Source organism: Ochotona princeps, chromosome 24 (genome assembly GCF_030435755.1).
Source record: "Ochotona princeps isolate mOchPri1 chromosome 24, mOchPri1.hap1, whole genome shotgun sequence".
In the NCBI taxonomy this organism is placed as follows: Eukaryota; Metazoa; Chordata; class Mammalia; order Lagomorpha; family Ochotonidae; genus Ochotona; species Ochotona princeps.
The window spans coordinates 7,297,932-7,311,649 of NC_080855.1; the positions used below are offsets into that span (position 1 = coordinate 7,297,932).

The following is a 13,718-nucleotide window of genomic DNA, read 5'->3' on the forward strand; positions in this document are numbered from 1 at the left end:
GAATCCTGGGGCGCCTGCGCACTCTCGAGCCGGGGGGGGGGGGGAGACCCCGCCCCGCGCGCTTGCGTCACCGCCCAGCCGGCTGGATCTGGACCCCAGCCGCCGAGCGCACATGCGCAGTGTGCGGGCGCTGCGGAGGGCTGCGGTGCGGGCGGCAGGTGCTGCGGCACTCGCGTTGCTGGGCCGGTCGCCGGCAGCGCCCGCGCGCCCCACAGCCTGGACGCGGAGGTCAGTGCCCCGGGAGGGGAGCGGCGGCCCTCTCCGGCCAAGCCCCGAGTCCTCGGACGGCCGCCGAGTGCCCTTCCTGGTGGCGCTTGGCCCTGGGAGGCCCACTGCCGGAGGAACTCTTTGGTGGGCAGTGCGCCCTGGCTGAGATGCCTCAAGTCCGCCTATGGAAGCCCGCGAGGGACAGCGGGCGGAAGCCGCCGGGTGGGGGTCCTGTTGCCTTTTGGGGGGCAGGAGAGGGTCCGCTGTTTCACCTGAGCTGACCGGGTGCGGGGATAGGAGGGGCCAGCATAGCCCCGCTGCTGCTGCATGGTGACCGGCTCACGCGCACTCGCGATTTTTCCCTTTGAACGAGCAGAGGCAGGCTCTTTCCTTCCGGGAGCCCCGTGTCTGAGCTCAGACTGGCGCTCGGCCGACCCACGGCCGACCTGCACGGCCTGTGCTGGCCCGAGCCGGGTCTCCTCCCAGGGCAGGGCCTGGCGGGGTGGAAACCCTGTAGCAGCCGTCCTTCGCCGCTGTGCCGGCTGTGCAGGGAAGCCTGTGTGCCCGTGTCCGCTACTCCATTACACGGCTGCCAAACACACATCTGCATGCTGAGGGCGGGCCAGGGCCAGGCGTGGGGGACATGGAGAGCCGTCTGCAGGGATTGGGGTCTGTGGCCTGGGGACTGCCAGGACTGGAGCGGCCAGTGGCGGGTCCCCAGTGGACAGGAAGCCACATGCATGTGCTCAGTGTCCTGGTGGCCGTGGGGTCTGCAAGTCCTGCCAGATGTGGAATGCTTGAGACCAAGCAGTCCTCACCCACCTGTGCCACCATGCTCACAGACAGTGACACAGGGCCGGGGCCTGCCCATGGCTGTGGTTTGCGTGGGGGAGCCACGCAGTTTGTGCTCACCTCCCTGCACCTGCAGCCTTGTCTCACGGCCTTGGGGCTGGACTGGATGGTGGCTGGCCCTTGGTCCCACCTGTTGGGTGTTCTCGGAGTGCCTGGAGTCGGCGTGCCTGGCAGCAGCTGTGAGGCAGCCCATGTGGAAGGGTGTGATCGGAGTACAGTGTAGTCCCCGCTGCATCACGGCCTAGAGGCCTGGTCCTCACCCCCAGACAGGCTGCAGGTTTTCTGTTGGCTCCAAAGAAAGCCAGAGGGCAAGCCTGGCCCTTGGCCCCTGGGCAATGTAGTGCTGGTGTCCTGGGGCCCTTGCTGGGGCCCTTGCTGGTACTGGTCACTGCTATGTGGCGAGGCGGGGCTGCATTGAGCACACTAGGGAATGCTCTGACGGGGCGAGGCCTGGAGTCCATCTCGGGGGTCTAAACTTCTGGTTTGAGGGTGTGTTGTCCCCAGCACCAAGAAGGCCATGAAGTCTGACAAAAACCAGCGTGGAGAGGGACCTGGAGCCCTAACCAGGGACCTGCACTGGACGGGGATCAGGAGTGGACCAGAAGTGATGTCTGCGTGTGGTCCTGGACAGATCACAGTGTCCCCCTTGTGGTCCTGGACAGATGACAGTGTCCCCTTGTGGTCCTGGACAGATGACAGTGTCCCCTTGTGGTCCTGTCGGATCACAGTGTCCCCGTGTGGTCCTGTCGGATCACAGTGTCCCCGTGTGGTCCTGTCGGATCACAGTGTCCCCTTGTGGTCCTGTCTGACCACAGTGTCCCCTTATGGTCCTGTCGGATCACAGTGTCCCCGTGTGGTCCTGGACAGACCACGGTGTCCCCGTGTGGTCCTGTCGGACCACGGTGTCCCCGTGTGGTCCTGTCTGACCACGGTGTCCCCTTGTGGTCCTGTCTGACCACGGTGTCCCCTTGTGGTCCTGTCGGATCACAGTGTCCCCGTGTGGTCCTGTCTGACCACGGTGTCCCCTTGTGGTCCTGTCTGACCACGGTGTCCCCTTGTGGTCCTGTCTGACCACAGTGTCCCCTTATGGTCCTGTCGGATCACAGTGTCCCCGTGTGGTGCTGGACAGACCACAGTGTCCCCGTGTGGTCCTGTCGGACCACGGTGTCCCCGTGTGGTCCTGTCAGACCACGGTGTCCCCGTGTCCCCCGTGTGGGCCTGGTAGATGGTCCCACAGTTCCTTTTGTAGTCTGCAGGGCCCTAGTAGGTTGAGCCTAAAGAGAGTGGGTGTGGAACGACTGGGAGTGATGACGGCTTTCCTTCCTACCCCTGGGCCCCCGTGGCTCAAGGAGTGAGCTGTGGGTGGAAGGGCCCCCTCACATGTGGAGACACCTCACTTGGCTGTGGTCGCTGGGTCCCGCACACATGCCAGCTCCTCACGCGTCCACCTGTGCCGTGCTGTGTGTCCACGGTGTGATGGGCCTCGGCTGAGGGGACAGCCAGCAGGCACTTCCATAGCCGTGGGCAGGTGCAGCAGCCGGTGGCCGTCAGCACGGATACAGCAGCAGCGCGACGGCCGCCCTCCCTGTCCTCCAGGAGCTCACGTCAGCCTGCCTGTGAGCGCCTCGACGACAGAGCCGGCGTCCGCCACAGTGCTGTCGACAGTGACTCTCCCACTGAATGTCGGGCTAAATGGGGGTGCGGTGATCAGGGCGGGACCGTGAGTGAAGCTGGCCTGCGATGTCAGAGGTGCCGGGTCCCATGTGGGCAGTGCTTCGAGTCCCGGCTGCCCGCTGTGGCCAGGAGAGCAGCAGCAGGTGGCCCGGGTGCAGGGCTTCAGCCTGCGCACCCCTGGCCGTGTTGGACATCTGGGCAGTGAGGTCGTGATGGTGGATCCCTGTCTTTCCTTCTCTGTGTAGTTTGCTTTTAAATCAATAAAGACAACCTTTTTTTAAAAAGATTTATTTATTTTTATTGGAAAGTCAGATATACAGAAAGGAGGAGAGACAGAGAGGAAGATCTTCCGTCCAATGATTGACTCCCCAAGTGACCTCAACGGCCAGAGCTTCGCCGATGCAAAGCCGGGAACCAGGAACCTCCTCCGGGTCTCCCACGTGGGTGCAGAGTCCCAAAGCTTTAGGTCGTCCTCCACTGCTTTCCCAGGCCACAAGCAGGGAGCTGGATGGGAAGTGGAGCTGCCGGGATTAGAACCGGCGCCCATATGGGATCCCGGGGTGTTCAAGGCGAGGACCCTAGCCGCTAGGCCATGCCGCCGGGCCCAAGACAACCTTTTTTAAAATGAAAAGCATTTAGCAGTTTGGGGCCTTCATTGGGGTGAGCCAGGTAGAGTTGTGGTCATCAGCATCATGTCAGCCTGGTGCGCTGCTGCTGCCTGCACTGGGTGACCGCCCGAGCCCCGGGCGCCTGGCTTTGCCCTGACCAAGCACTCTGGCTGGTATGAACCAGCAAGTCACTCTTCTCGCCCGTCCCCAGCCATCCTGTCCTCTTCCCCCAGTCCCCAAGTCGGCCTGACCGCTTGCCCCTGCCCCACACAACTACAAGAGAAGCCCATCTCCTTGTGCCCCTCCCACCCCATGGCCCCTTGGGACTGCGGCTTCTGTGGGTCGCGAGATTCGGGCACAGCCCTGATGGTGGCCTGGCGAGTGCGGTGGTGGGACGGGGGTCTGACACTTCTTCTGCCTTGAGTGCTGGGCAGGGGTCTGGCCTCGCTAATGAGGGCCTTGGGCTGGCTGGCAGGAGGAAGGGGCGAGCTTGTGGTGGGGACCAGCCTCCCCCCACCCACCCCAGGGGGTGCTCTGAGGGTGCTGAGCGGCTTGCCTCCTCAGGCTGCCTCTCTGGATCCCACCTGTCAGGGACACAGGGGGTCACTGCACACTAGACGGCACACGGAGGGGGCGGCCTCCCAGAGGCTCCAGCGCGACCTGGCCCAGGCTTGGTGCTGCTGCCTGCAGCCCTCTACGGCTGAGGACCTGGCCGGCCGTCTGCGGCTGGGGGCCTGACCGGCAGGTGCTCCTCCCTCAGGATGCCAACCCCACCCTGACCCCGGAGCAGAAGAGGGTCCTGGAACGGAAGCTCAAGAAGGAACGCAAGAAGGAGGAGAGGAAGCGACTGCGGGCGGCAGGGCAGGCGGCCCAGGCCCCGTTGGCGCAGCGCTCGGGCGCGGAGCTGGCCCTGGACTACCTGAGTGGGTGAGGCCCGCTCCGCCCTGCCCTCCTTCCCCTGCACGGAGACAGAGCAGCACCCGCGTGGGCCACTGTGCGTCACTCCCATGGGGGCAGCTTGCAGTGTGTGTGCAGTCCACACGGCACTCGGGACGGAGGCTCTGGTGGGCATTGGGTCGGGATGCCCACAGCCTGCATGGGGGACCCTGTGTGATTCTGGTGCGCACCCGGCTCTAGCCGCCCACAGTCATGACTCAGGGGTGCAGGCCCTTGGCACCCTGTGCGATCCACCGGGCACAGCCCAGTCGTGGGCTTTCAGGGGAGCCTGGCCCCCTCGGCCCTGTGCGGAGTCAGGCCCTGTGTTTCCAGGTGGGCCCAGAAGCAGGCGGGCTGGCGGTTCCAGAAGACGCGGCAGACGTGGCTCCTGCAGCACATGTTTGACCAGGACAAGGTCCGTGTTGGGGGGGTCCCTCCTCTGTGAGGAGGTGGGGTGGGGGTCCCTGCTCTGTGAGGAGGGGGGGTCCCTGCTCTGTGAGGAGGTGGGGTGGGGGGTCTCTGCTCTGTGAGGAGGTGGGGTGGGGGGTCCCTGCTCTGTGAGGAGGTGAGATGGAGGTCCCTGCTCTGTGAGGAGGTGGGGTGGGGGTCCCTGCTCTGTGAGGAGGGGGGGTCCCTGCTCTGTGAGGAGGTGGGGTGGGGGGTCCCTGCTCTGTGAGGAGGTGGGGTGGGGGGTCTCTGCTCTGTGAGGAGGTGGGGTGGGGGGTCCCTGCTCTGTGAGGAGGTGCGGCCGGGGTCCTACACCTTTGTGTGTATGCTCAGGGCAGAATCCGCTGGCTCCCCAGGCTCAGACAGGTTTGGGAGCTCAGCCCACAGCTGTGAGGTGGGCCAGGCCTGCCGGTGTCCCTGCCCAGGCTGCATACATGACACTTCCTCTGGCGGCCCGTGTGTGCCGTTCCCTGGGCACCACAGGTCCTGCTGTGCCATGAGGGCAGCTGGCACAGGGCTTCCCGGAGAGTTGCCAGACACAACTCTCCCCACACTCTCACCCTCAGCCTGTAGCTACCCAGCTGTTCCTCCCCACTGAGCCGGGCACCTCTGCTGGACAGCAGGCGGGGTGCTCTGCTGGGAGCCGCGAGGCGCCCACTTCTGACCCGAGCGTGTTGGACTTCTTGCACAGGTCCCTGACAAGCACTTCCCCACACTGCTGGCCTACCTGGAGGGGCTGCAGGGCAGAGCCCGTGAGCTGACCGTGCTCAAGGCCGAAGCCCTGATGCGGGAGCTGGATGCAGCGGATAATATACGTGACTCCCCGGGGAAGGCGCAGCGCCTGCGGCAGGTGCTACAGCTGCTGTCCTAGCAGGGGGACGGCCTGTGTGACGGGCAGCGCAGGTGCTAGAGCTGCCAGCAGGGCAGGGCCGGGGCCAAGGGGGCCATGCCTTCCTGAGGGCTGCATACGGACTCTGCTCCGGCGTGTGGCGACCACCTGGTGCCCCACTCGTGTTTCTGATAAACCAGCCTTGGCTGCAGTGCCTGCAACTTGGGGAGGTGCGTCTCACTGCCCACAACTGTGTCGTCTCGCACAGGGCAGCAGGAGCATGTCCTGACCCTGACCCTGACCCCACCCCTGACCTCAGCCCTACCAGCTGCTTACAGCACCTGCAGTAACAGTCCCAGCCAGGGAACACTTGGGACAAATGTTATGTGGCCTGTATACTACAGGACACGGATACCCGCCCACGGCCTCATTGCCCCACGCAGGCGCCAGGCCACAGGACACGGATGCCCACCCCACAGCCTTACTGCCCCACGCAGGCGCCAGGACACAGGACACAGATGCCCGCCCCACAGCCTTACTGCCCCACGCAGGCGCCAGGACACAGGACACAGATGCCCGCCCCACAGCCTCACACAGGCACTAGACCACAGGACACAGATGCCCACCCCACGGCCTCACTGCCCCACGCAGGCGCCAGGCCACAGGACACAGATGCCCGCCCCACAGCCTCACTGCCCAACACAGGCTCTACGCCACAGGACACGGATGCCCACCCCACAGCCTCACTGCCCCACACAGGAGCTACGCCACAGGACACGGATGCCCGCCCCACGGCCTCACTGCCCCACGCAGGCGCCAGGCCACAGGACATGGATGCCCGCCCCACAGCCTCACTGCCCCAAACCGACGCTGGCCCAGAGCTGACAGAGCCCTTGGGCTTATGCAGTGGGGGCAGAGCAGGAAGCAGCTGGTGACAGCCTGCAGTCTGTTTGTCATGAGTCCAGGGCACTCTGAGGGGCCGGAAGCAGGTGTGGGACCTGGCGCTCGGCCGTGCCTATGGCCTGCGGCTGCGGGACCTGGTGCCCGGCTCGCAGCGATTACTCAGCAATCAGTCTGTAAACTCCTGTTCCCCAGGCAGCCCCCAAACACACGCCCCCACGGGTTCTGGGCTGTGCCGTCAGAAAGTCGGCAGAGGTAGATGGACAGGTACGGCTCCATGAGGTACTGGGAGGACCCCACCCCATGTGTGGGTAGTACAGTGCATGATGCCTCAAACTGGTCCCAAGCAGGTCAGGGGCCTCCATGTCAGTCCAGGTGCAGAGCCCACTCGGGACTGACCAGCCGGATTCTGGAAGCCAGGACGCAGCTGCACAGGGTCAGCGGGGAGGAGGGGTCGTGTCTCCTCCAGAGGCGGTGTCCTCGGGGCAGTCCTATGCTGGAGGCCCTGCCTGGTCCCGAGCCAGGGCTGCAGTGCTGCACGCCTGTGATCCAGTCCCTGCCGTCCACGGCTGGACCCTCAGAGTGGCCGTGGAGAGTCCATGGGGGAGAGGAACGGTGTGGAAGACGGGTGAGGGGGCCTGAGGGAGGTGGCCTTGCCCCCACCCGGCCCCCAGCTCTGCAGCGGCTGGCTCAGTAGCAGGGCGTCGCACAAGATGGGTATGTGCCAAGCAGGCGGGCGCCGAAGCCCTCGAGGTCCGGGGGCAGTGTGAGGCGGGGCCTCTGTGTTGTGGGACAGATGGACAGCCTGGCCGTTCTCGGGGCCCCCTGGGACTGTGGGCCGCTGTTCTAGGCTCATGCAGGACCTCCCCACCTCTGTGGCTTCCCCTGAGACAGAGGTGCCCCTCCTGGCCCCAGCTCTGAGCAGAGCTCTATGTCCACCCCTCAGCCTAATGTGTCCTAGCTGGGCACCCCCTGCCAAGGCTGTCTTCCTGGCGGGTACACTGAGGCCCAGCAAAGGTGGGGTCTGCCCCCGTTCACAGCCTCCCAGGAGCGCCGGAATGGGGACAAAGTGCGAGGGTGTGCAGGCCTGGCCACACCCCCAAGGAGCCCCTGGCAGTCGCTGGCCTGGAGTAGAATTGGGTGGGAGCTGCAGTCCTACGGAAGGGCATGGGTGTGGGGGCCGCAAGGGCTGCTAGGCATCTGGGGGCAGCCAGAGGGCGGGGGAAGCAAGCCCAGCGGCCTGGGAACAACGGGGGTTGGGGTGTGTGCATCCTGGGGGTGCAGGAGTCCAGGGGCATGGGGCATAGCTGCCCTAGGGTAGGTGGACATGCCTGACCATGGGGACAGGTAAGGACTGTCCCTAGGGCCTGAGCACCGCACACAGGGCCTGGGCCCGCGGACGCATTGTGAAGGCCCGGGCAGGCTCCGTGTGCAGGGTGGCAGGGCTGGTGCCTGGCGGGGGCAGCAGGCGGTACCTCCACAGGAGGCCGGCGAAAAGCAGAAACAGCTCGGTCCTGGCCAGGCGCTCCCCGACGCACACACGGCGGCCTATGGGCAGAAGGGTGTGCTAGGCTGGCCCTGGAGACTGGAGGCACCTGGGTGATGCCTGACCTCCGGGCCTGGTACCTGCGGAGAAAGGCAAGAAGGCAGCGGGTTGCACAAAGCGCCCATGTACATCCAGAAAGTGGTCAGGGTTGAACTGGCCCGGGGTCTTCCACTGGGTCTTGTCCAGTAGCACCGAGGTGAGTAGGGGGATCACAGGTGTGCCCTAGGGACGAAAGGGTGTGGGCAGGAGGCATTGTCAGAGGGGCGTGGGCAGGCGTGTCATAGAGATGGGGGCGTGGCAGGGGGCATAGGCACGGGGCATGGGCAGGTGTATCCTGGGGACAGGTGGGTGTGGGCAGGGGGCGTTGTCAGAGGGATATGGGCAGTGGGTGTGGGCAGGAGGTGTGGGCAGTGGGGCATGGGCAGAGGACCCACTCCTGCAGGGACTAGGCCACTTCCTACTATGCCAGGGCAGCCTGGGGGGGAGGGCAGGCCGAGGGCCCCACCTTGGGCAGCAGGTAGCCGCCCAGCCGGGTGTCGGCAACCGTGCAACGGGGCACGTGCGGCAGCAGCGTGATGTAGCGCTGTACCTCATGGAGCACCGCATTGGTGTAGGGCAGTGCCGCCTGGTGTTCTGGGCGGAGCTGCTGCCCTGGCCCCAGCACGTGGTCCAGCTCCTCTTGCACCCGGCCTGTGGGGCAGGGGTCAGCATGCTGAGAGGAACTCTTAGTGTGGGGGGATGGCCGCCTGGTGCACCAAGCCTCACCCTGCACGCCCTGGTGCTGGGCCATCAGCAGGATTGCCCACTGCAGCGTGGCTGAGGTGGTCTCCGTGCCAGCCATGATCATGTCCAGCGTGCATGCCACAGCGTTGTCCTCAGCAAACAGACCCTGGGAGTCATCCCTCTGCAGAGATGGGCAGGATGGCTTGGCTGGAGTGGGGGGTACCTGTGCCCTGGGTTCCCCCATGGAAGGGCTCCAAGCTGGGGACCCCTCCTCTCCCCTGCCATCTCGCACACCTGTGCCTGCCGCATCAGCGCGTCCACGTAGCCGTGGGCAGGGCCTGCCCCAGGCCCAGAGGCCCGCTGAGCCTCCAGCAGGGTCCTCAGGATGTCACGGACCTGCTCGATCTTGCTCAGGACCGGCCGGTGCAGCTGTAGCAGCGCACCCAGCCCGGGGTAGAGGTTGAACAGCTGGGCAGCGGTGGGGGTGGGGTGAGGCCAGATGGTGTGCTGGGGGCCTCCCGGGGTTCAGGGGACTGCAGGCTGTCCAAGCTCATATCCCCAGCCCCTCGCCCCCCAGAGCCAGGAAGACACTGCAGCGGCTGCAGGCTGCTCACCTGCCCAGGCAGTGGGAGTCTGTGAGGCTGGCTCGAGGGTCTCATGCACCCGGAGCAAGCCTGGGCAGTGAGGAGGTGCGCACAGCGCCCCAAGGCCCTCTCGTCCAGCAGGAGGTCACGCACCCCACAGACACCTCACACAGGCAGTGCAGAGTGGACGTGGCCACGCACACATGCACTGTACCACCTTCCCTGAGGTCCTGGGAGCTGAGGACCCCTGCCCGCACCCCAGGAAGGCCTCACCTGTAAGCCGGGGGAACCCAGCAGGACCATGACCTCGTCAATGAGGCCCAGCAAGGACAGGAACACAGGGTCCTGGTAGTGGAACCGCTGGCCAAAGAGCAGCGTGAAGGTGACGTTGGAAGGGGCCCAGCCAAGCAGGGCCAGGGGGAAGGGCTGGCCTGAGGGAGCGACAGAGTCAGCCTGGCCAGGGGCCGTGGGCAGGGGCAGCCAGACCCCCCGCGCTCACCTCTGTAGCTGTCCAGCTCGTCCTGCAGGCACCTCAGCTCCTGCAGCACCTTGCCGGCCACCGGCCCCCGGCCCACGCCCAGGCCATGCAGGGTGCGCACCGTGAACTGGCGGGCAGCCTTCCAGCGTGGCCCAGATGCAAAGAAGATGCCTGTAGGATGCTGTCCAGGTGAGGGACATCCCAGTCCCCATGGACGCCGCGCCTCCCCTCCCAACCCCCGGCCCCCAGCCCACGTGGACGCCACGCCTCCCCTCCCAGCCCCCAGCCCCCAGCCCGCGTGGACTCCGCGCCTCCCCTCCTGGCCCCCGGCCCCAGCCCACGTGGACGCCGCCCCTCCCCTCCTGGGCCCTCTACTCTCGCAGCAGGCTCTTCCTCTCACACACCTACCCCCTCCTCGCTGGATGAGGTGGAAGATGGGAATGGGGGGCCGGCCGGCCAGCTGCTGCCCGGTGCCTAGCAGGGCCTCCCTCACCGCTTCATAACCGGTCAGCACCACTGTCTTCTGGAGCCCCAGGTGGACAGTGAACACGGGTCCGTAGCGCTCTGCGAGCTGGCGGACAGCCAGGTTACCGCTGGCAGCCATGAAGCCAGCAGAGCTGGGCTGGGGCTCCCCGACTCAGGAAGGGCTGGGACACTCGGGCAGACAGGCCTCCCTAGCTGCGGACCTTGCCAAGCAGCAAGGCCGCCTCAGGGCTGCCCCGTCCCCTCCCTACGCCTGCAGTCTCACGCTGGGCTGGGCTGAGGTCTTCAGGGCCTGGGACAGCCTGCCTTTGGCCAGGGCTGAGCCCTGTTCCCTGTCTGGAAGCAGACTGGGCAGGATTCAGGATGCGTTGCCCTCACAGGTGGGCTGACCTCCCCACCTCCCCTTCACTGCAGACGTCCCAGTACCCTCAGGCGCCAGCCGGCCCAAGACACCTCCAGGCCAAGATCCAGGCCAGAGCCTCTCTGCCTTCTCCAGGCAGCCTTCTCGGCCTGCCACTCACCCCTGGACCCTGGACATGCTGCCTGCCTCATCCGAGGCCAGACCCCAGCTGCACACCAGGGGAGCCCAGACAGTGATGCGGCCAGGCTGAACTGTGGGGCTGGTAGGGGCTGGGCTGGGTGGTGCGCAGTCCTGGCCGTCCTACCTCCATCAGTGAGCGGTCCTGCTGGGTCACACGTAGCAAGTGCAGGTTGCCGATGAGGGGCAGCGGGCGCGGCCCTGGGGGCCAGCACGGAGTAGGAGTTGGGCCCCTGGCCCAGGCGCGCAGCCAGCTCCAGAGGCCCAGCAGGCCGCAGAGGCCCAGCAGCCCCAGCAGCAGCAGAGCCATGAGGACAACGGGCGCGGTGGCCCTGGCCCCTTCCCTGTGCCTCCCTCCCAGAGGGCGTGCCAGCACCCCACCCACCCCACCACCCGAGAATGTGGAACGAGCAGTTTGCAGGGGACAGCCCCAGCGAGCGGCTTAAAGCTACAGGCCGAGTACAGAGGTGGGGCAGACTTGGTGGAAGGGGGCTGGGGGATTCTCCCCTTCAGACCCTTTGCCTGGGAGCCCTGGTCACCTTGATCTGCCCAGCCCACAGACAGTCTTGTCCCCCTCCCTGGATCCATCCCCCCCCCGTCTCTCCCAGACCATACCACCCGTGTCCATCACAGCCCTGTCCCGCCATGCCCAGTGGGGGTGGCCAGCAGGAGTGGAGACGCTGATTTCTCCACCTGAGGGGCCCAGAATCCCAGGGCCAGGGTGGGCAGTGGGGCAGCAAGTAGGGTGTCGCTTGGGATGCCCACATCGCACAGGGGCACTGTGCCAGCACTCCAAACCTGGCCGGGTCCTGACTGCAGCTCCCTGCCAGCGTGCACCCTGGGAGGCCGCCAGTAGTGGCTCAAGTGCTTGGGTCCCTGCCACCCACGTGGGTGACCTGGAGTGAGCTCCAGGCGCTTAGCTCTGGCCCGGCCCGACCCTGGCTGTTCCCATCTGAGGACCGAGCCAGTAGATGCTGTGTGTGCTCTCTCCCTTTGGAAGACATAAAATGAATCTAAAACTTAGAAACTCAGGGTCCTCAGAGATTGCTGGCAGGCCTGTCCCCCCACTAGCTGTGTTCCCCATCTCACAATCACCCCAAGTGCTGTCCGCGGGGGACTTCCCAACAGCTCCTACCTGAGCCGAGAGGGGCTGGGAGGAGGGAGGTTGCGGCCCCCTCCCCAAGCAGGGCCCACTGGGGGCAGGAGGGGCTGGCCTGTCCCTGGCTGCTGAATGCTGGGTGGGGGGAGAGACGGGAGGGGTGGGCCCACTCTTGGCAGCAGAAGTGGCTAGGCCTGCTCCCCGCCACCTGCCCCGACAAGAGACAGCCCGGCCCTTCGTGCTCCCCGTAAGCCGTACCCCACATTACACTGAGAGGGAAGCCCCACCCCACCACGCACCCCGTGACGGGGCCCTTGGCACCACTGTCCTTGCACAGTGCAGGGCTGGACCAGTCATGCCTGGGAGTGGGGGTCCTGGCTGTGGTTGTGCTGAGGAACCTGGAAGCTGCAGCTGTAGACTGCAGAGGCACGAGGTGCTGAGAGAACCCTGGCCTCGGCCGCTGTAACTCTGCCGGGCCCAAGAAAATGCTGCGACATGGAGGCCGGGTGGCCGGGTGGGCGGCCAGGACCCCTCACAGCAGCTGGCCAAGGGCTGGCGGGCCCAACACTGCAGCGACATGGAGGCCGGGTGGGCGGCCAGGACCCCTCACAGCAGCTGGCCAAGGGCTGGCGGGCCCAACATTGTAGCAACACGGAGGCCAGGTGGCCGGATGGGCAGCCAGGTCCTCCCAGAGGCTCCCCTGCAGCTCCCTGTCCAACATGACGTCCAGACCCCTGGCAGCCCCTGCCCACATCCTGTTTCCTTGAGATGCGAACAGGGTCACGCATGAACATGTGCAGCCGTGTCTGTGTGTGCTGACCACGTGCTAAAGCCGAGACCATACCCATCTGGCCCGACCCTCGAAGCCGATAGTCCTCCAGCGGCCTGGGCAGGGCTTCCGCGCTGGCCATCCCTTGGCCACACGACAGGACCTGGGGTCTGGGCGGAGCATCTGCCCAGACGGGCTGACCCAGGCTGTACCCGGCCATGGCACCAGATGTGGGGAGACATCTGGCTCCTGAATGGACTCTGTACTTGCTGGCCATGGTGGCCAGGGGCTCCCATGGACTTGCACGTGGAAAGGCCCCCACCCAGGGTATGGCATGCCCTCCAGGCACCCCCACCCGCTGCGCCAGCATGTCAGACTTCCCATCACGCCATCCATCCTCAGTAGGGGTCCCTTCCTGCTTTAAACTACCCATCCTCTTCCTGCTTAGAACCCCAAACCCAGCTCGAGGGCTGCCCTCTCAGGCTAAGGCCTGGCCCCTCAGGCCGGCCCAGTTCACTTATTCATCCATTCAAGAGTGACCGGTGGAGGAGTGGTGGCTTGTCACCCTGTGAACCACCACTGAGAGCCTGTCCTCTGGTCTTCCCACGGGAGGCCCAGCCCACCCCCAGCCCACCCCCAGCCCACCCCCAGCCCACCCCCAGCCCAGCCCCAGCCCAGCCCCCACGGACAGCTCGGAGGCCCTGGGAGCCGGGATCATGGTGGGTAGTCAGGGGGCAGGGACTGTGCATGAAGTGCAATGGGGTACAGTGTGGGGTGGGGAGTGTGTATGCAGTGTGAGCTAGAGTGTGCGCTGTGTGTTGGGGTGCAGTGTGGGGTAAGAACTGTGTGCTGTGTTGTGGGGTGCAGTGTGGGCTAGAGAGTGTGCGCTGTGTGTCGGAGTGCAGTGTGGGGTAGGAACTGTGTGTTGTGGGGTGGGGAGTGTGTGCTGTGTTGTGGGGTGGGGAGTGTGTGCTGTGTTGTGGGGTGCAGTGAGGGGTGGGGACTGTGTGCTGTGTGTCGGGGTGCAGTGTGGGGTGCAGACTGT

At 65.8% G+C, this 13,718-nt stretch overlaps 2 protein-coding genes across 2 annotated transcripts in view; one reads left to right on the forward strand and one right to left on the reverse strand.

The window, feature by feature from the left end:
* C24H7orf50 (chromosome 24 C7orf50 homolog) overlaps positions 1–5,601 on the forward strand; it is a 68,046-nt gene extending 62,445 nt beyond the window's left edge. The window contains exons 3-5 of the mRNA XM_058680461.1: positions 4,102–4,268; positions 4,611–4,692; positions 5,416–5,601. Coding sequence (XP_058536444.1) covers positions 4,102–4,268; positions 4,611–4,692; positions 5,416–5,595 — 429 coding nt within the window. The 3' untranslated portion in view covers positions 5,596–5,601. The remainder of the gene's footprint in view (positions 1–4,101; positions 4,269–4,610; positions 4,693–5,415) is intronic.
* Positions 5,602–7,813: 2,212 nt separating this feature from the next.
* On the reverse strand, positions 7,814–11,115 carry LOC101527683 (cytochrome P450 2W1). Its single transcript, XM_004598130.2, has 9 exons — positions 10,933–11,115; positions 10,193–10,355; positions 9,806–9,955; positions 9,580–9,737; positions 9,017–9,190; positions 8,765–8,903; positions 8,505–8,689; positions 8,080–8,221; positions 7,814–8,001 (listed from the first exon to the last, which is right to left on the reverse strand). The coding sequence occupies exons 1-9, from the start codon at positions 11,113–11,115 to the stop codon at positions 7,814–7,816; spliced, it is 1,482 nt and encodes a 493-aa protein (XP_004598187.2).
* Between the last annotated feature and the right edge of the window lie 2,603 nt (positions 11,116–13,718).